At 33.4% G+C, this 22001-nt stretch overlaps 1 protein-coding gene across 1 annotated transcript in view; it reads right to left on the bottom strand.

The window, feature by feature from the left end:
* Window positions 1-22001, bottom strand: part of LOC148945322 (tachykinin-like peptides receptor 86C) — a 418581-nt gene that overhangs the window by 137138 nt on the left and 259442 nt on the right. Inside the window, exon 6 of the mRNA XM_089099004.1 lies at window positions 8089-8236. Within this exon, the coding sequence (XP_088955130.1) occupies window positions 8089-8236 (148 nt within the window). The remainder of the gene's footprint in view (window positions 1-8088; window positions 8237-22001) is intronic.

Raw genomic sequence — 22001 nt, forward strand, 5'->3', positions numbered from 1 at the left:
TTATTATGTCTATTAAACGAAGTTTTGATATGGACTCTAATAAAAATTGGATGAGATCTTTTTGGCCTCTAATGGTATCAAGCCGATTATCGATTATTGATAATTGATAATTGATTATGACTACAACATGGCTGGTATCATTATTGTATCGTAATAATAATAATAACATTTATTCACCCACCATCCACAGAAATAGGTTATAGTGGAGCACTACAAAAAGAAAAAAGAAAACAAAAAGAAACTAGCTTCAAAAAGATAAAGATACAACACTCATTGTAATTCACGACAGTCAAATAAATGCAGGTGAGAAAAGTCATCTATCTAATTTAACTTTTAGCACTGAATTATTTCGATTGCTAGACCATTGTTTGGATGGCTCTTTAAGACCATATTTTTCAAGGCACGAATTCCAATAACGCTTGGGTATGCAAAGTAAAAATTTTGCAATTTTATAGTAGCACTTTTGATGTTTTCAGTGTCTCTCACTGACAGCATGTGGGATGCACCGGCAAGGCAGGTTATGGTTGGTAAGCACACTGAACAAAAAATCGGGGCAAGAGATTTCCAGGATTAGCGTCCACGATTCGGGACTACAGACGCATAATCATATTTAATGGCTTTAGTTTTTTGCTTAAAAATTCCTTCTCTAGTTTTAATGATTGTTTCTGCTATCATAATACCAAGATATATCAGCTCCGATACCGTGGGGACAACATGATTTTTTAGAGTGACAGAATCACTTTGCAGTGCACTAAAAGACATGAATTCACACTTATCAATGTTGATAGAAAGCCCAATAGATTGAAAGTCACTTAGGAGTCAATTCAGGTTCTCTTGTAAGTCTTCTTTTGATCTACTGAGCAGAAGAATGTCATCAACATATGCCAAGTAAGATAGGTCAGTACCATACAATAGGAGAGAGGGCGAGATACGGTCCAGAGTTTTTGAGATGGCATGTTTGAAAATAAGAGGACTAAGAACGCTGCCTTGCCTCACACCTCTTCTGATTTTGACAGGATCTGAAATTGTACCTTTCCAATTTGCCAACACAGTCACATTTTCGTACCAAAATTTCAAAGTACTCACTATGCTTGAACTTACTCCATTCTGCAGTGGAGTATTCATTGCTTGCATGTGAATGACGCTATCAAACGCTTTCGATATATCAATGGTGCACATATACAGAGGCGACTTTTTTCTTTCCGAGTCCATAAGTATGTTAGCCAGAAGGCGGTGAGTCTCTGCCACCCGAGACCTATCTGGAATCCAAGCTGATTGTCCCCAAAGTGTCAAGTATCAAGATCAGAGAAGATCACATTTTTAAACACTTTGCTCAAGATGCACGAGACGGTTATGTGTCTATAAGATTTGCATTTGTTTGGATCTTTTCCTTTTTTAGTGACAGATGAGATGACCCTGTGCACATCGGTTTCCTTTTACCGGCCTTACGCATGAGTTTGGACCCCCAAATTTCCATCCAGGGCCCCAAGTCCCCATTCAGGGCCCCTTGCCCTCCCTTTCTAGGGACCCAAGACTTCATGTTTTTTACTTAAATTCTTTTTAACTGATATTTTTGGAACCTTTTTACCAAGTCTTAAAATCACATTAAATATACTTATAACAAAAAAAAATAACTTTTGATATTTTAAAAAACATAAAATGACGATGATATAAATAGGTCAGTCTTTATTTTTTATATTAGCAAAAAAATATTCGTAGTGAAATTTTTTTGCTTAGTTTTTTTTATTGAAGTTAAACTGAAAACTGAAAACTTATCATCGATGGTTTACCAAAAGATACAGTCAATGAATCTAACAATGCCAATGATGAAATGTGTGATAAAGTTGTAGCTAAATCTTTGTTAAAACTCATGACCCCAAAATGGAATAAGTGCCATGTCAAGAGAAAACGTGCTAAAGTATTTTATGGAATAAATTCAGTGCGTTCATTTTCTTATGATGACATTCTACATGCCATTATTTCAATAAATATATTTTATGCATTACTTTGTTATGTCTCCATGAATTTTAGGGTACGCTGGCAACGCAATCAACATATTGTTTCTGGGACGTGGGCCAACTGGTGATAAGTGTCACTACATCATAACAAGTTATTTGCGCTATCGATTTTCAAAATGGATATATGGTAAATATTATCAGTGATCTTTTTCCGGATGCCTTTTTTGGCATCATTCCGAGTAGATACCGTGTTTATTCAAGTGCTTGCTGGACAAACATATTCTTTTGATGGTTAATGAAAGTTGTTTCGATCTAAAAAAAAATTGGAATCATAAGCATGCGTATGAATCCACACAAATTCATAAGAACCAGGGTCATCTCTGAAAATCCAGACCAAACCAAAATCATCAAGACAAAACTGTAGATAACATGATCGGTCCATAGAAATCCAGAACAATCCCATAAAAATGATAATCAATGCAAGAAATTAAGGGGAAGTTAGAGAAATCATAACCAATGCGTAGGAATCCAGACGAATTCTTAAAAATCAGGGTCAAACCTAGAAATCAAGACTAGACCATAGAAATCCAGACCAAGACATAGAAATCAAGACAAAACTGTAGAAATTATGGCCAATCTCTAAAAAATTAAGACCAATACGTAAAAATCCCGACGAATTCACAAAATCAAGACCAAACTGTAAAAACTAAGGCCCTCCTCTTAAAGTCCGGACAAATTCATACAAATCAAGAAAAAAAATCGGGGCGTTGGGGTCCTGGAGGGGAACTTGGGGTCCTAGAGGGGGACAAGGGATCCTGGATGGGAATGTGGTGACCTAAACTCATGTGCAAAGCCCCAATAATGGAAAACCAATGTGCTCAGGACCATTACATTATGTAAAGTATACCTACTCGATTGTAGTCAATACAATTTTTTGGAGATCAAAATAGGTTTCATTAACCATCAAAAGAATATGTCTGTCCAGAAAGTGTCTCAAATCACCATGGTATGGATATTTTCAGAACGATGCCAAAAAAGGTGTTCGGAAATAAATCAATTAACCATGTATCCAAATGAGAAATCGATTGCGCAAATAACTTGCTATGATGTAGTGACGCTTAACATCAGTTGGTCAGCGTCCCAGAAACAATACACTGATAGCCTTGCTAGCGTACCCTAAAATTAATGGAGATTATGAAAAGTAATGCATAATATTTTTTATTGAAATAATGGCATATAGAATGTCATCAAAAGAAAATAAATGTACAGAATTTATTCCATAAAATACTTCATTGTGTTTTCTCTTGACATGGCACTTCTTCCATTTTGGGGTCATAAATGAGTTTTAACATGGATTCAGCTATAGCTACATCACACATTCCATCATTGGCATTATTGGGCCCATTGACTGTATCTGTTGGTAAACCATCGATGAAAAGCATATTAATGTGATTTTGAGACATAAAAAAAAACAAGTTGAAAAACTTTCAGTTTCACTTCATGGAAAAAAAAAGTTAAAAGAAATATCACTACGAACATTATTTTTCCAATAGAAAAAAATCACGCCTGAAATATTTATTTCATCCTCATTTTGTATTTTTTTAAATGTCACAATCGATTTTTTTTTTGTTTTAAGTATATTTAATGTGATTTTGAGACATGGAAAAAGTTGAAAAAATTTCGGTTAAAAAAATCTAAGTAAAAAAAACTTGGGGGAATTGGGGCCCTGGAGGGAGGGCATGGGCATCTGGATGGGGACTTGGGGCCCTGGATGGGAATGTGGGGGTCCAAACTCTTACGCAAGTCCGGCAAAGGAAAACTGATATACACAGGGCCATTACATTACAATAATGATACCTGCCATGTTGTTTTTAAAATCAATTATCAATAGTCAATAATCGGTTCGATACCGTAATAATCGGCTCGATACGCAATTCTCAGCCAAAAGAAAAAAAATATCAAAGGGAGCTAAAACAAAGGACCAAAAAGATATTTAATTAATGTCTAGGATAAGGAGGGAAACGCTGGATTTAAGAGAAACATTATTAAGATATGAAAAGGACATCTCTATAATAATAGGGACCAGGGGTCCAACACTTTCCCCCTAAGATAAATGGCCACAACGCACAATACTGGTCAAAACCTCACAGCCTAATGAAACGACTACAAAATTTGCAAAAAAAACTTCAAAACCTCAACCAAACCTTCCAACCTTCCATCTTTCGCCAACATCACTTCTGTTATATGAGAGGGCTGCTCTTTTTCAACCCTCGTTCCCACAAAAAACCTAAAATATTAAAAAAACACATTTTTCATTATAATTTTTTCTTGAAGGATTCTGAAAAAGAGCAAAATTTTAGTGTACTGAGTGGGGGTTTAAGACAACATATTTGAGGGGGTCATCTCTCAAATACAGAATGATTTTTGTTTATTTTAAGGTTTTAATGTTGTCAAAATTCCTTTTTTTACAGTTTTGGTTACTATTGCTCCGTATCGCTCCTTACTTGAAGTTTCTTGTCACGAATGGACCTGATGGACATTCTTTCACACTGTAATCGGGTCGTATTAGCACACAGTTATTCATTTATTAAAATGAGAAAAAACAAGTTTTTCACTCTCATAGTAAGCGCGGGCAAGATTCTCATTCTTGGAATTATCATTTGCAAGGCTGAGAAAGACAACAGATTTCATTGTCAATATTTCAATGTCTTATTTGTTTCGAAGCGGATAACTTGTCTAATTACACTGGTCTACAGTGGTTCACTAATAATTTTTCTTTACGTTTGTAATAGAGTTTAGTATTAATAAAATGATTGATTGATGATTGATTGAACATCAACCAATTATTATTTTTATAATGAATTTATATTGTTTTTTTAGTAGCTTAATTTAAAAAGGTGTCATCGTATTTTAATTTTTATGGTTGCAGTGGTGGCTGCAACCTCGCAAAGAACGAACCTTGGCCCATAGTAACCAAAGATTAAAAATATTTTAATAGAACTGGCTAATGGGGAAGAATTTTCATTTGTAGCTCATTCAGGATTGGTAACTATAACCTTGTGCTAGAAAAGTTCCATTAAAATTTTCAAGATATTTGATAAGATTTTTCGAGTAAAAAATTCAAATTATGAGAATTACGCCTCAATAAGAACCTTAGCGTAGTTTACGGCAAATTTCATAGTTTCCTGGTGGAGAACAGTCTCAACCTATCAGAGGGACTGAAATGTGATATCATATCTGGGTTGCAGCGGTAGCTAGCAATTTAGTAAGAGACGATCACGTCCAATGTTCAGAAATATAATAACCACTTACTCCTAAAAATAGAGTCAGATCAAAACAAAAAATACACCGTTACAACAGACATGTCGGAAACCCCTATATAAGAAACATTCTGTCCCTTGGGTTGAACAGCAAGGGATTTATATCGGCTTGAAAATCAAAAAAGTGGCAGCTACAACAGCATTCTGCCTAAACAGTATCTTTTTTTCTTTTTTTCCGTTTTTTTTTCGCCTCAGCTAGCTCGGCACTGGAAAGTCATAGAGAGCTGTTTAATGGCTCATTTGAAAGGAAATTGATGTATTTAAAAATCTTTCATAATTTACAGTCACCCAAAAAAGAATTTAAAAGTTATTCAGGAAAATACCTTCCCGAGCAAAATGGTGAAGAGAACTGGGTTTTAAATCCCTATATTAAACCATTTTGACTAAGCGCCCAACTTGTTAATCTCAGATAAAGGTGCATTAGTTTGAACTTCATCATATTTTTCTCTGCGTTCTAAACTTGACATGCAAATCTTATTGAGTTCTTGGTATAAACAAGGATAGAATACAATACATGGGTGATAAAGCCCTGAATTGCGCATTGCCTTTCTTAAGCTCAGTACTTGTTGATAACTTACGCGTCTCATTGAGAAGTACTAATTTTTTTATACATTAATGCAAGTATAGATTTTACTGTTGATAAATATTCATACTTAATTGTTTAAAAACAAAATACAAAATGTTTTATTATTTTGAAATTATGAAAGAAAATGTATCCAAGCTGGGAATAATATTGTTTTCAGTATACTTTTTCTTTTAATTTTCTTCCGGGGGGGGGACTAAAAGATGAAAGTCTTTTTTTAAGGGGTACGGTATCTGGAAAAGCTTGTGAACCACCGGCTTAGTGTAATACGTAAATACTTTCAGTACATGTTCAAGAGACAGGGCCGTATCCAGGATCTTTTTTTAGGTGGGGGAAGGGTACAAAAGGACTCTTTTGGGTGGGGGTTAAAAAAACATTAAATACGCATCAAAATTGGTTTATATTCATTTTTGTTACGATTTCACGAGTCGGACAAACATTTTTTTTTTTTGGGGGGGGGGGGCTCAAACCCCCTGGATACAGCCTTGCCAGGGGGATGTTGAACTAAGTGAGGGGCACTACGTGCCTACTATTACTCCTCATTCTGGTCCTCCTTCTACTACTACTACTATGATTAGTGCTAATACTGAGGCTAACAGTATCATGGGGAAACTTTCCGGAAAACCTTAGGGAGATGCTGAATCAAATCAAAACACATTAGGTACATAAATGTTGACAAAAGGACGTACCATTAATATTTCAGGAATGTCTTAGAGTATTAAATTCAAACTTTCAGAACAAGTTGACGGGGATGTTGAACTAACCAAAAGGCACTTTGTACATACTATTACTACTACTTCTGCTCCTAGTTCACTACTTCTACTATGGGTAAAGGTATTAAGTTAGAATTTTCTGCAAATTAATGTTGAGGAACATATTGAACAAAATTAAATACACTTTGTACATGCAGGTTGACAAAATGAAGTATCGGGAATATATCCGAGCTGCTTAGGGTATCAAGTTACGACTCTCAGGGCATATAGAGGGGGAAGTTGAACTAACCAAAAGGCTTAGAGTGTTAAAATGATACTTTTATGGCATGGTAAGGATGATGTTGACCTAACGAAGAGGTACAGTATTCATTCTACTGCTACTCCCACTACTCTTACTACTACCACTACTACTACTACTATTACTACTACTACTTCTACTACTACTACTACTACTACTACTACTACTACTGCTACTACTACTACTACTACTACTGCTTCTATTGCAGCTACTTTTACTGCTATTACTATTACTACAACTTTTGTTACTACTACTGAGGGTCAGGATATTAAGTTTAACTTTATGGGAATATTTTGAGGGATGGCGAACTAAATCAAAACACAATATACATTTGATTATTAAAAGGGTGTATCCCCAGTATCTTAGAAAAAGCTTAAAAGATATGAAGTTGAAACTCTCGGGGTATGTTTAGGGGAATGCTCAACTAAACAAAAGGCACAATGTGCATACTACCACTATTGCTACTGCTACAACTCCTAATACGACTATTACTCCAACTGAAGCTAAGTTCATATGAATAACACACAACGTAGGCTACATATATTTTTAAAAAGGGCATATAAGCAGTTTTTCAGGAATGACTTTGATTATTCTGTTGAAACTTACAGAACAAGTCGAGGGGGATGTTGAACTAAGTAAAAAGCACTAGGTGCATACTGCTATTACTATTACTACCTGATTCTCCAATTATTACAATTACTTCGACTACTTTCCAATATGGAGGGTAAGGGTATTAAGGTGAAAATTTCTAGGAATAATTAGGGAGATGTCAAATTAAATCAAAAGACATTAAGTACACGCATGTTATCAAAAGGATATAACAGCAATATATAAGGAACCGCTTACTGTACTTTCAAAAGTATCTTACTTTTATTTCAAAAGTATCTACCAATTTGATCGGCCTATATTCAGATCTACCACAAATGTAGAAAGGAGTATCCTTGGTCCCAAATTAAAAAAAATTGTTAATTGTACCAGAAATAGTATTTAGCGGAGACTACTTCAAACGAAGTTTTGGCAAAAACAACACGTACATTTGTCAATTGAGGAAATAACCCATTGACAAACTCTGAAAAATTCCCATCGACGAATTGACGAACTGGATCTGAAGAAAAACTTATTAATAAAATAAAAGTGCAAACAAAATTTATTACAAAACAAATAAAGCCAAACTCAGAAGAATATTTTTCAACACGATTGAGTGAAACTCTGTTACCTTTCTTTTTGAAATTGTCGATCCTGCTTGTCTTTCATTATCTTCTTCGGCAGACTTTGACCAAAGAACATAACTTATCCTGGTATATCCGAGACTCATCCAAGACATTGGTAGTAAATATCCTATAGCCAAAAAAGCCATGTTATAACTAAAAAGTAATAAAATAACAATTAACAACTGTTCAGGGTTGCCGTAGGCTATTGAGTTTTCACTCAATACTTATTATGAGTTTTCACTACTTATGTCAGCCCTTCAATCTATATGGTTCAAATCTGCAAACAATATATTAAAATGCAACTTATCGTCACTGCCTTAAACTAAAGGTCTAATTTTTAATCTAAGAAAATTAAATAAATTGATAAAAATAAGAGGTAGGATCGTATTTTTCTATAATGGTCTCGGAGAATTGTTGCTTTGAATTTTTAAGCCTGTCATTTTTGCGTGGTCTTAATTAAACTTCAGTTTTGAAAATAAAAATTTGTTCTGTCTTTTTTTAGTTTTCAGAGAATATAAATTATATAATGAAAAATATTGATAGCATGGCCGGTTAAAAATTACCAACAGCCTTATAAAGTAGTAATTTATTTTCTGTATGCTTCATAAGGACTATCTACTGAAAAAAATTGCAAGAGGCTTGTGCTTTCGCTAAAACATTAATTTTCAAAATTCTATAAATAAAGAAAATACCACGAGTTTGCTTATTTGAGCTAGTTTGATAGATAATACCATTATCCTGACCTTCGCTTGGGCCTACGCACTCGGCACGCGGCAGGCTTGTATGTATTTAATTCTCGCTGTAGCTTGTCATCTAACTTCAGATTAATATGAACTTCTGCATGATGTTATGGCGTCACAATAGGTTTGATGCAACCACCCTGGAGAAAAAACGAATTCTTTCTTAAAGTCGTGACCTATCTAGATCTTTTTTTGAGGACATAAATTTCAAAATAAATTATAAATTATTGTATCGTTTCCCTCATAGGGTTGTCGTATCATTACTTGAAATATATACAAATTTATTAATTTCGACTTCATGAATACCTCAATATCAAGCAATACTTTCCAAAATGCTTTATTATGTAATTTTTATCATAGGACTATCGCATCATCACTTATTATACATACGAATTTAGTAATTTCAACTTTATGCATATCCCAATGCTAAGCAATACTTTTAAAAGGCTTTATTGTATCATTCCCTTCATAGGGTTGTCTTATCATCGCATGAAATATATACGATTTTCTTAATTTCAACTTTATACATTCCCCAATACTAAGCAACACTTTTCAAAGGGCTTTATTGTGTCATTTCTGTCACAGAACTGTCGTGCCATCACTTAAAATATATATGACTTTATTAATTTCGACTTTATGCATATCTCAATACTAAGCAATACTTTTAAAAAGACTTTATTGTACCATTTTCCTCATAGGGTTGTCGTCTCATCACTTAAAATATATAAAACTTTATCAATTTCAACTTTATTTGTGCCCCAATACTAAGCAATACTTTTCAAAAGGCTTTATTCTATCATTTCCCTCATAAGGCTGTTATATCATTGCTTAAAATATATACGACTTTGTTAATTTTGACTTTATGCTTATCCCCATTACTCAAGAATACTTTTCAGACGGCTTTATCATTTCCCTCATAGAGTTCTTATGTCATTGTGTAAAATATATACGACTTTCTTAATTCCGACTATGCATATCACCAATATTCAGCAATAATATTCAAAAGGCTTTATTGTATCATATCCCTCATATGTCTGTCATAACATTGCTTAAAATATATACGACCTTATTAATTTCGACTTTTTGTATACTCCAATACTAAGCAATACTTTTCAAAAGGCTTTAATATATTATTTTCCTATTAGGGCTGTCATATCAACTCTTAAAATATATATGACTTTATTAATGTTAACTTTATGCATATCTCCAACACTAAGCAATACTTCTCCCAAGGCTTTAATGTATAATTTCCCGCATATGGCTGTCGTATTATCGCTTAAAATATTTTCAACTTTATCAATTTCCACTTTATGCATATCCCAATACTAAGCAATACTTTTCAAAAGGCTTTATTGTATCATTATCCCCATAGGACTGTGGTATCATCGTTTAAAATACCTACAACTTTATTAATTTTGACTTTATGCATACCCTAATACTAAGCACTACATATATAAATATACATATAGCTTTATCAATTTCGACTATATGCATATCCTCAACACTAAGCAATACTTCTGACTAGGCTTTATTGTATCATCTCCCGCATATGGTCGTCGTATCATCACTTAAAATATATACAACTGTATTAATTTGAACTTTATGCATACCCCAATACTTTTCAAATGGCTTAATTGTATCACTTCCCTCATAGGACTATCATACTCTTCAAAAGGCTTTATTGTATTATTTCCCTCATAGGGTTGTCATAACATCGCTTAAAATATATAAGACCTTATCAATTTGGACTTTATTCATACCCCAATAGTAAGCAATACTATTCAAAAGGTTTTAATGTATTATTCCCCTAATAGGGCTGTCGTATCAACACTTATAATACATATAAATTTATCAATTTCGACTTTATGCATATCTTCAACACGAAGCAATACTTCTCACAAGGCTTTATTTTATCATTTCCCGCATATGGCTGTCGTATCATCGCTTAAAATTTATACGGCTTTATTAATTTTGACTTTATGCATACCCAATACTTTTCAAATGGCTTAATTGTATCATTACCCTCATAGGGCTATCGTATCATCGCTTAAAATGTATAACTTTATCAATTTCGAATATATGCCATATTCCAACACTAAGCACTAGTTTTCAATAGGCTTTATTGTATCATTTCCTTCATAGGGCTGTTGTATCATCACTTAAAATATATACAACATTATTAATTTTGACTTAATGCATACCCCAGTTCTAAGCAATACTCTTAAAAAATCGAAGTCCCAAAAAAAATGTAAGTACAAAAAATACGAAGAGTCCAAAAGGTCCAAATAGTTCTAATTCGAAGAACATTTTAAGACCAAAAATCCTGAGTCCAAAAAACTCTTAGTCCAAAAATATGAAGTCTAAAAACGAGGGGAGGGAGTTTGGGGAAGGGCCATATGGTCCCTTGGAAGTTGGGTCATGGATGACCAATGCTGTCTTATTATTGCTTATAATATATATGACTTTATTAATTTCAACATCTTTGCATACCCCAATACTAAGATGTATTTTCAAAAGACAAAACATTTATTCATATAATTTTCACGGCGTGAGTAGTAATGATAGTGCTGATTTCACACTTACATTCACCCCTAGAAGAATATGTGCTGATTTCACACCTACATTCACACCTACAAGAATATGTGCTGATCCGACACCTACATTCAACCCTACAAGAATATGTGCTGATCCAACACCTACATTCAACCCTACAAGAATATGTGCTGATCCAGACCCTACATTCAACCCTACAAGAATATCTTCAAAAGTTTAATAGATTGAAAAGGGACAAGAAACTGTTTTTTTGTCTAGATAACATTTGCGAATTGAAGATGGAGAAAAATAAGGGTTAAATTAATTAGCAGTTAAGATAACCCTGAAGAGCATGTTAATTCATACCTTATTTATTATAAATTTGAAACAATATCAATCTTTGGAAACGGTTAACGATGATAAAATGGTCTTATGAGTTGACCTAGCTTTACTTCTTAGATTTGTACTGTATAATACACAACTGGTGTTTAGGGCAGTGTTGTCAATCTAAAATACAGTTTAACGTTATAATAAAGCGTTTCCAGTTTTTTTTTAGGAAAAATTTTCCACATAGGGAGGATTTCCAATGTGAATACAAAAAACAACCAGAAATTCAATAAAAAAAACGAAAATATTATAATAATTTATTAAATTGATTCCTTCTATGCTTGAGGTGAATAAAGCTCTTTCGCGATTGACTTGTAAAAATATGCTACGAGATGAAACCGAATTAGCATATCTTTTTGGGATAATGAGATGCGAGTCCCTTCTGGGTGTGAGAAATTTATGTCTAAAACACCGGCAGTTTCTTCTTTGCATGTGATATCTAACATTCTAATTTAAGGAAAATCGTTATTTGTCATTCGCGAAGATAAATATTCTGAGGCCATAATAATAATAATAGTTTATTAAATATAAACCAGTGCGTCTTGGATATGTGTTAATATATTTGGTTTCTTTAGTATAAAATCGAGTTTCAAATTGGAATTTTATACAGTTTGAATACTTCATCCATTCTATCGATATAACTTCAAGGATGTATGGTGTTTTCGATTGCGAATTCATTGGCTTGAAGAAATCAACATGTGGAGTGATTTTTGAATGTGCGTTTCTATTGCTGACTACAGATCATCGAGAAGTCTCTTGTTACCACTGTTATATCAACTACAATATGTATGACTACAATGAAGACAGGTGGCGCAATACATTATACGTTATAAACAAAATAGGTTTATATGATAGAATGATACCTCCATCCTATAACAAAGGGAAGGATCGATCCTTTGTACAAGAGGAAGTTAGAAAGATATGCTGTTTTTTTGGCGTAACAGCACTGTACGCAAAAGGGAATGTGCCCATTGATAAACTTTTAATCGAAAAATGCACATCTGATATACCAATATTAAACTTGGAAGATTTTAATTGAGGTATTTCCGAGTAGAATACACAACCCAGAGGACGAGGTTCGATTTTTTAGAAGATGGGTGCCGATAAATATTCCTTCTCGGAAAATGTATGTAAGATATCCCAGGAAGAAGAAGAACCACAAAATCCGTGATATAGATTGGAATCACACTGAGTGGATGATGAACAATGATGAATTTTTATAATAGTCATCACACCCATGACTACCCAACGGTCTTTTTAAAGACCACCAATTCTATAAACACTTCGTAACCACGGTAATATGAATCTTTTAAGTTCAATATTCGAAGCTAGCTTCAGCAGAAGCTTAGGATAGTAATGGTGACAATTGAGAGATAGAAAAGAGGTGACAATCGAGAGATATAGATTAATTCCCCCTTAGTTTTTGAAAAACACTTTTTTGTGGTATTTATACTTTTAAAAAGTTCAATATTCAAAGCTAGCTTCTGCGAGAGCTTAGGACAAAAGCGGTGACAATTGAGAGATAGAGCGTAATTGCCCCTAGTTTTTGAAAAAGAATTCATTTAAGGTATAGTATGAATTGCTTGTAAAAAAAAACACGAAAATACCAATACTAGTAACAACTCACTGCACCGCAAAACCATCTGAGGTAGTCACGGCTATGTTTTATCAAGAAAATATCTGAATGCATTTAAGGTATAGTATGAATTGCTTGTAAAAAAACACGAAAATACTACTACTAGTAACAACTCACTGCACCGCAAAACCATCTGAGGTAATCACGGCTATGTTTTATCAAGAAAATATCTGAATGTATTTAAGGTATAGTATGAATTACTTGTAAAAAAAACACGAAAATACTACTACTAGTAACAACTCACTGCACCACAAAACCATCTGAGGTAGGCACGGCTATTTTTTATCAAGAAAATATCTGAATACTTTAAGGTCTAGTATGAATGGATTGCAAAAAACACGAAAATACTACTACTAGTAATATCTCACTGCACCACAAAACCATCTGAGGTAGTCACGGCTATTTTTTATCAAGGAAATATCTGAATGCATTTAAGGTATAGTATGATTGGCTTGCAAAAAACACGAAAATACTACTACTAGTAATAACTCACTGCACCACAAAACCATCAGAGGTAGTCACGGCTATTTTTTATCAAGGAAATATCTGAATGCATTTAAGGTATAGTATGATTGGCTTGCAAAAAACACGAAAGTACTACTACTAGTAACAACTCACTCCACCACAAAACCATCTGATATAGTCACGGCTATGTTTTATCAAGAAATATCTGAATGCATTTAAGGTCTAGTATGAATGGATTGCAAAAAACACGAAAGTACTACTACTACTAGTAACAACTCACTGCACCACAAAATCATCTGAGGTAGTCACGGCTGTTTTATCAAGAAAATATCTAAATGCATTTAAGGTATAGTATGAATTGCTTATCTGAATGCATTTAAGGTATATTATGAATTGCTTGTAAAAAAAACACGAAAATAACACTACTAGTAACAACTCACTGCAACGCAAAACCATCTGATGTAGTCACGGCTATGTTTTATCAAGAAAATATCTGAATGCATTTAAGGTATAGTATGAATTGCTTGTAAAAAAAAAACACGAAAATACTACTACTAGCAACAACTCACTGCACCACAAAACCATCTGAGGTAGTCACGGCTATTTCTTATCAAGAAAATATCTGAATGCATTTAAGGTCTAGTATGAATGGATTGCAAAAAACACGAAAGTACTACTACTACTAGTAACAACTCACTGCATCACAAAACCATCTGAGGTAGTCACAAAAAATATCTGAATGCATTTAAGGTATAGTATGAACTGCTTGTAGAAAAAAAACACGAAAATACCACTACTAGTAACAACTCACTGCACCACAAAACCATCTGATGTAGTCACGACTATGTTTTATCAAGAAAATATCTGAATGCATTTAAGGTCTAGTATGAATGGCTTGCAAAAAACACGAAAGTACTACTACTAGTAACAACTCACTGCACTGCAAAACCATCTGAGGTAGTCATGGATATGTTTTATAAATACAATATCTGAATGCATTTAAGGTATAGTATGAATTGATTGTAAAAAAAAAATAAAAAAACACGAAAATACCACTACTAGTAACAACTCACTGCATCGCAAAACAATCTGAGGTAGTCACGACTATGTTTTATCAAGAAAATATCTGAATGAATTTAAGGTATAGTATGAATGGCTTGCAAAAAACACGAAAATACTACTACTAGTAACAACTCACTGCACCACAAAACCATCTGAGGTAGTCACGGCTATGTTTTATCAAGAAAATATCTGAATGCATTTAAGGTCTAGTATGAATGGAATTCAAAAAACACGAAAGTACTACTACTACTAGTAACAACTCACTGCACCACAAAATCATCTGAGGTAGTCACGGCTGTTTTATCAAGAAAATATCTGAATGCATTTAAGGTATAGTATGAATTGCTTATCTGAATGCATTTAAGGTATAGTATGAATTGCTTTTAAAAAAAACACGAAAATAACACTACTAGTAACAACTCACTGCACCTCAAAGCCATCTGATGTAGTCAAGGCTATTTTTTATCAAGAAAATATCTGAATGCATTTAAGGTATAGTATGAATTGCTTGTAAAAAAACACGAAAATACTACTACTAGCAACAACTCACTGCACCACAAAACCATCTGAGGTAGTCACGGCTATTTATTATCAAGAAAATATCTGAATTCATTTAAGGTCTAGTATGAATGGCTTGCAAAAAACACGAAAGTACTACTACTACTAGTAACAACTCACTGCATCACAAAACCATCTGAGGTAGTAACAAAAAATATCTGAATGAATTTAAGTTATAGTATGAACTTATTGTAAAAAAAAAACGAAAATACCACTACTAGTAACAACTAACTGCACCACAAAACCATCTGATGTAGTCACGACTATGTTTTATCAAGAAAATATCTGAATGCATTTAAGGTCTAGTATGAATGGCTTGCAAAAAACACGAAAATACTACTACTAGTAACAACTCACTGCACTGCAAAACCGTCTGAGGTAGTCATGGCTTTTTTTTATAAAGACAATATCTGAATGCATTTAATGTATATTATGAATTGCTTGTAAAAAAACAAAAAAAAACACGAAAATACCACTACTAGTAACAAATCACTGCATCGCAAAACCATCTGATGTAGTCAAGGCTATTTTTTATCAAGAAAATATCTGAATGCATTTAAGGTATAGTATGAATGGCTTGCAAAAAACACGAAAATACCACTACTAGTAACAACTCACTGCACCGCAAAACCATCTGAGGTAGTCACGGCTATTTTTTATCAAGAAAATATCTGAATGCATTTAAGGTCTAGTATGAATGGAATTCAAAAAACACGAAAGTACTACTACTAGTAATAACTCACTGCACCACAAAACCATCTGATGTAGTCACGGCTATTTTGTATCAATAAAATATCTTAATGTATTTAATGTATAGTATTAACTGCTTGTAAAAAAAAACGAAAATACCACTACTAGTAACAACTCACTGCACCACAAAACCATCTGATGTAGTCACGACTATGTTTTATCAAGAAAATATCTGAATGCATTTAAGGTCTAGTATGAATGGCTTGCAAAAAACACGAAAGTACTACTACTACTAGTAACAACTCACTGCATCACAAAACCATCTGAGGTAGTCACAAAAAATATCTGAATGCATTTAAGGTATAGTATGAACTGCTTGTAGAAAAAAAACACGAAAATACCACTACTAGTAACAACTCACTGCACCACAAAACCATCTGATGTAGTCACGACTATGTTTTATCAAGAAAATATCTGAATGCATTTAAGGTATAGTATGAATGGCTTGCAAAAAACACGAAAGTACTACTACTAGTAACAACTCACTGCACTGCAAAACCGTCTGAGGTAGTCACGGCTATTTTTTATCAAGACAATATCTGAATGCATTTAAGGTATAGTATGAATTGCTTGTAAAAAAACAAAAAAAAACACGAAAATACCACTACTAGTAACAACTCACTGCATCGCAAAACAATCTGAGGTAGTCACGACTATGTTTTATCAAGAAAATATCTGAATGCATTTAAGGTATAGTATGAATGGCTTGCAAAAAACACGAAAATACTACTACTAGTAACAACTCACTGCACCGCAAAACCATCTGAGGTAGTCACGGCTATTTTTTATCAAGAAAATATCTGAATGCATTTAAGGTCTAGTATGAATGGAATGCAAAAAACACGAAAGTACTACTACTACTAGTAACAACTCACTGCACCACAAAATCATCTGAGGTAGTCACGGCTGTTTTATCAAGAAAATATCTGAATGCATTTAAGGTATAGTATGAATTGCTTATCTGAATGCATTTAAGGTATAGTATGAATTGCTTGTAAAAAAAACACGAAAATAACACTACTAGTAACAACTCACTGCACCGCAAAACCATCTGAGGTAGTCACGGCTATGTTTTATCAAGAAAATATCTGAATGCATTTAAGGTATAGTATGAATTGCTTGTAAAAAAAAACACGAAAATACTACTACTAGCAACAACTCACTGTACCACAAAACCATCTGAGGTAGTCACGGCTATTTCTTATCAAGAAAATATCTGAATGCATTTAAGGTCTAGTATGAATGGATTGCAAAAAACACGAAAGTACTACTACTACTAGTAACAACTCACTGCATCACAAAACCATCTGAGGTAGTCATAAAAAATATCTGAATGCATTAAAGGTATAGTATGAACTGCTTGTAAAAAAAAAAACGAAAATACCACTACTAGTAACAACTCACTGCACCACAAAACTATCTGATGTAGTCACGACTATGTTTTATCAAGAAAATATCTGAATGCATTTAAGGTCTAGTATGAATGGCTTGCAAAAACACGAAAGTACTACTACTAGTAACAACTCACTGCACTGCAAAACCATCTGAGGTAGTAACGGATATTTTTTATAAATAAAATATCTGAATGAATTGAAGGTATATTTTTAATTGATTGTAAAAAAAAAATAAAAAAAAACGAAAATACCACTACTAGTAACAACTAACTGAATCGCAAAACCATCTGATGTAGTCAAGGCTATTTTTTATCAAGAAAATATCTGAATGCATTTAAGTTATAGTATGAATGGATTGCAAAAAACACGAAAATACCACTACTAGTAACAACTCACTGCACCACAAAACCATCTGAGGTAGTCACGGCTATTTTTTATCAAGAAAATATCTGAATGCATTTAAGGTCTAGTATGAATGGAATTCAAAAAACACGAAAGTACTACTACTATTAATAACTCACTGCACCACAAAACCATCTGATGTAGTCACGGCTATTTTGTATCAATAAAATATCTGAATGTATTTAATGTATAGTATGAACTGCTTGTAAAAAAAAAAGAAAATAAAACTACTAGTAACAACTCACTGCACCACAAAACCATCTGATGTAGTCACGACTATGTTTTATCAAGAAAATATCTGAATACATTTAAGGTCTAGTATGAATGGCTTGCAAAAAACACGAAAGTACTACTACTACTAGTAACAACTCACTGCATCACAAAACCATCTGAGGTAGTCATAAAAAATATATTAATTAATTTAAGTTATATTATGAACTGCTTTTAGAAAAAAAAAAAGAAAATAAAACTACTAGTAACAAATAACTGCACCACAAAACTATCTGATGTAGTCACGACTATGTTTTATCAAGAAAATATCTGAATGCATTTAAGGTCTAGTATGAATGGCTTGCAAAAAACACGAAAGTACTACTACTAGTAACAACTCACTGCACTGCAAAACCGTCTGAGGTAGTCACGGCTATGTTTTATAAAGAAAATATCTGAATGCATTTAAGGTATAGTATTAATTGCTTGTAAAAAAAAAACAAAAAAAACACGAAAATACCACTACTAGTAACAACTCACTGCATCGCAAAACCATCTGAGGTAGTCACGGCTATGTTTTATCAAGAAAATATCTGAATGCATTTAAGGTATAGTATGAATGGATTGCAAAAAACACGAAAATACTACTACTAGTAATAACTCACAGCACCACAAAACCATCTGAGGTAGTCACGGCTATTTTTATCAAGGAAATATCTAAATGCATTTAAGGTATTTTATGAATGGCTTGCAAAAAACACGAAAATACTACTACTAGTAATAACTCATAGCCGTGACTACCTCAGATGGTTTTGTGGTGCAGTGAGTTGTTACTAGTAGTAGTATTTTCGTGTTTTTCTTACAAGCAATTCATACTATACCTTAAATGCATTCAGATATTTTCTTGATAAAACATAGCCGTGACTACCTCAGATGGTTTTGCGGTGCAGTGAGTTGTTACTAGTAGTGGTATTTTCGTGTTTTTTTTACAAGCAATTCATACTATACCTTAAATCCATTCAGATATTTTCTTGATAAAACATAGCCGTGACTACCTCAGATGGTTTTGCGGTGCAGTGAGTTGTTACTAGTATTGGTATTTTCGTGTTTTTTGTTACAAGCAATTCATACTACACCTTAAATGCATTCTTGTTCAAAAACTAGGGGCAATTACTCTCTATCTCTCAATTGTCACCGCTTTTGTCCTAATCTCTCGCAGAAGCTAGCTTCGAATATTGAACTTTTTAAAAGTATAAATACCACAAAAAAGTGTTTTTCAAAAACTAGGGGCAATTAATCTATACCTCTCAATTGTCACCGCTTTTTCTATCTCTCAATTGTCACCGTTACTATCCTAAGCTTCTGCTGAAGCTAGCTTCAAATATTGAACTTAAAAGATTCATATTACCATGGTTACGAAGTGTTTATAGAATTGGTGGTCTTTAAAAAGACCGTTGGGTAGTCATGGGTGTGAAGACTATTATAAAAATTCATCATTGTTCGTCATCCACTCTGTGTGATTCCAATCTATATCACGGATTTTGTTGTTCTTTTTTTTCCTAGAATATCTTACACACATATTCCGAGAAAGAATATTTATCTGCACCCATCTGCTAAAAAATCGAATCTCGTCCTCTGGGTTGTGTATTCTACTCGGAAATACCTCACAATTAAAATCTTCCAAGTTGATTATTGGTATATCTGATTTGCATTTGTCAATTAAAAGTTTATCAGTGGGCACATTCCCTTTTGCTTACAGTGCTGTTACGTCAAAAAAACAGCATATCTCTCTAACTTCCTCTTGTACAATGGATAGATCATTTCCTTTGTTATATGATGGAGGTATCACTATCATAAAAACATATTTTGCTTATAACGGATAATGTATTGCGTTACCTGTCTTCATTATAGTCATACATATTGGAGTTGATAAGCCAGTAGCAACCAGAGACTTCTCTACGATTTGTAGTCAGCAATAGAAACGCACATTCAAAAATCACCCCACATGTTGATTTCTTCAAGCCAATGAATTCGCAATCGAAAACACCATACATCCTTGAAGTTATATCGATTGAATGGATGAAGTATTCAAACTGTATAAAATTCCAATTTGAAACTCGATTTTATACTAAAGAAACTGAATATATTAACACATACCCAAGACGCACTGGTTTATATTTAATAAACTATTATTATTATTATGGCCTCAGAATATTTATCTTCGCGAATGACAAATAACGATTTTCCTTAAATTAGAATGTTAGATATCACATGCAAAGAAGAAACTGCCGGTGTTTTAGACATAAATTTCTCACACCCAGAAGGGACTCGCATCTCATTATCCCAAATAGATATGCTAATTCGGTTTCATCTCGTGGCATATTTTTACAAATCAATCGCGAAAGAGCTTTATTCACCTCAAGCATAGAAGGAATCAATTTAATAAATTATTATAATATTTTCGTTTTTTTGTTTTTTTTATTGAATTTCTGGTTGTTTTTTGTATTCACACTGGAAATCCCCCCTGTGTGGAAGATTTTTCCTAAAAAAAAATGGAAGCTTTTTAGTATAACGTTAAACTGTATTTTAAATTGACAACACTGCCCCAAACACCAGTTGTGTATTATACAGTACACATCTAAGAAGTAAACCTAGGTCAACTCATAAGACCATTTTATCATCGTTAACTCTTTTCAAAGATTGATATTGTTTCAAATTTATAATAAATAAGGTATGAATTAACATACTCTTCAGGGTTACCTTAACTGCTAATCACTTTAACCCTTTTTTTTCTCCATCTTCAATTCGCAAATGTTATCTAGACAAACAAAACCAGTTTCTTGTCCCTTTTCAATCTATTACACTTTTGAACATATTCTTGTAGGGTTGAATGTAGGGTCTGGATCAGCACATGTTCTTGTAGGGTTGAATGTAGGTGTCGGATCAGCACATATTCTTGTAGGGTTGAATGTAGGTGTCAGATCAGCACATATTCTTGTAGGGTTGAATGTAGGTGTCGGATCAGCACATATTCTTGTAGGGTTGAATGTAGGTGTGAAATCAGCACATATTCTTGTAGGTGTGAATGTAGGTGTGAAATCAGCACTATCATTACTACTGACGTGAATATTAAGTATTATAATAACTGGAAATTCCTTTTATTCAATGAAGATTGAATAATTACTAATCGTGTCCTGACAGGAATATTATGCAAATAAGGCAAGTGTCGTATACCTGTATGTAAGCAGGTCAATAATCCAAATCGTCTAGACAATTTCTAATGCCCAAAATAAGGATGTATTCGTAGGAGTAATGCAAAGATTTAGATGCCAAACAGAGGCGTAAAGTCTATTCCTGTTATAGTCCCAGTACTAGTTTAAATCTTTTTTCATTCGTGATAATACAGTTAAAACCATTACAATGCCATATCTCATTCATTAACGCTCCTGTTCTACTAACTTGCCAAGAATTGTATTGTTCTAAAGTTTAAATAACTCGCTTTTTATTTCTGAAGTCGTTGCTGCTCTTTTATCCATATAAAATAAAAATAACAAGTTTTTTCAACTGAAAGTAAGGAGCAACGCTAAAACTTAATACGAACAGAAATTATTACGAGTATAAACGGGATTGCCCCTTCCTGAAAATCTTACTCTCTGCTCTAAATTTTCTTAAGTACTTTTAAAAAAGCTTCCTATTGTTCTAATCAAGCGACTCTTGTGTTTCAGGAGTCTTCTTAAAGAATTGGGACAAAATTCAAACCTTAAGTAATGCCAGGAAATCCA

The sequence above is a fragment of the Artemia sp. Qi Xiang Cuo genome, chromosome 13, assembly GCF_049724085.1.
Source record: "Artemia sp. Qi Xiang Cuo chromosome 13, ASM4972408v1, whole genome shotgun sequence".
Taxonomy (NCBI): Eukaryota; Metazoa; Arthropoda; class Branchiopoda; order Anostraca; family Artemiidae; genus Artemia; species Artemia sp. Qi Xiang Cuo.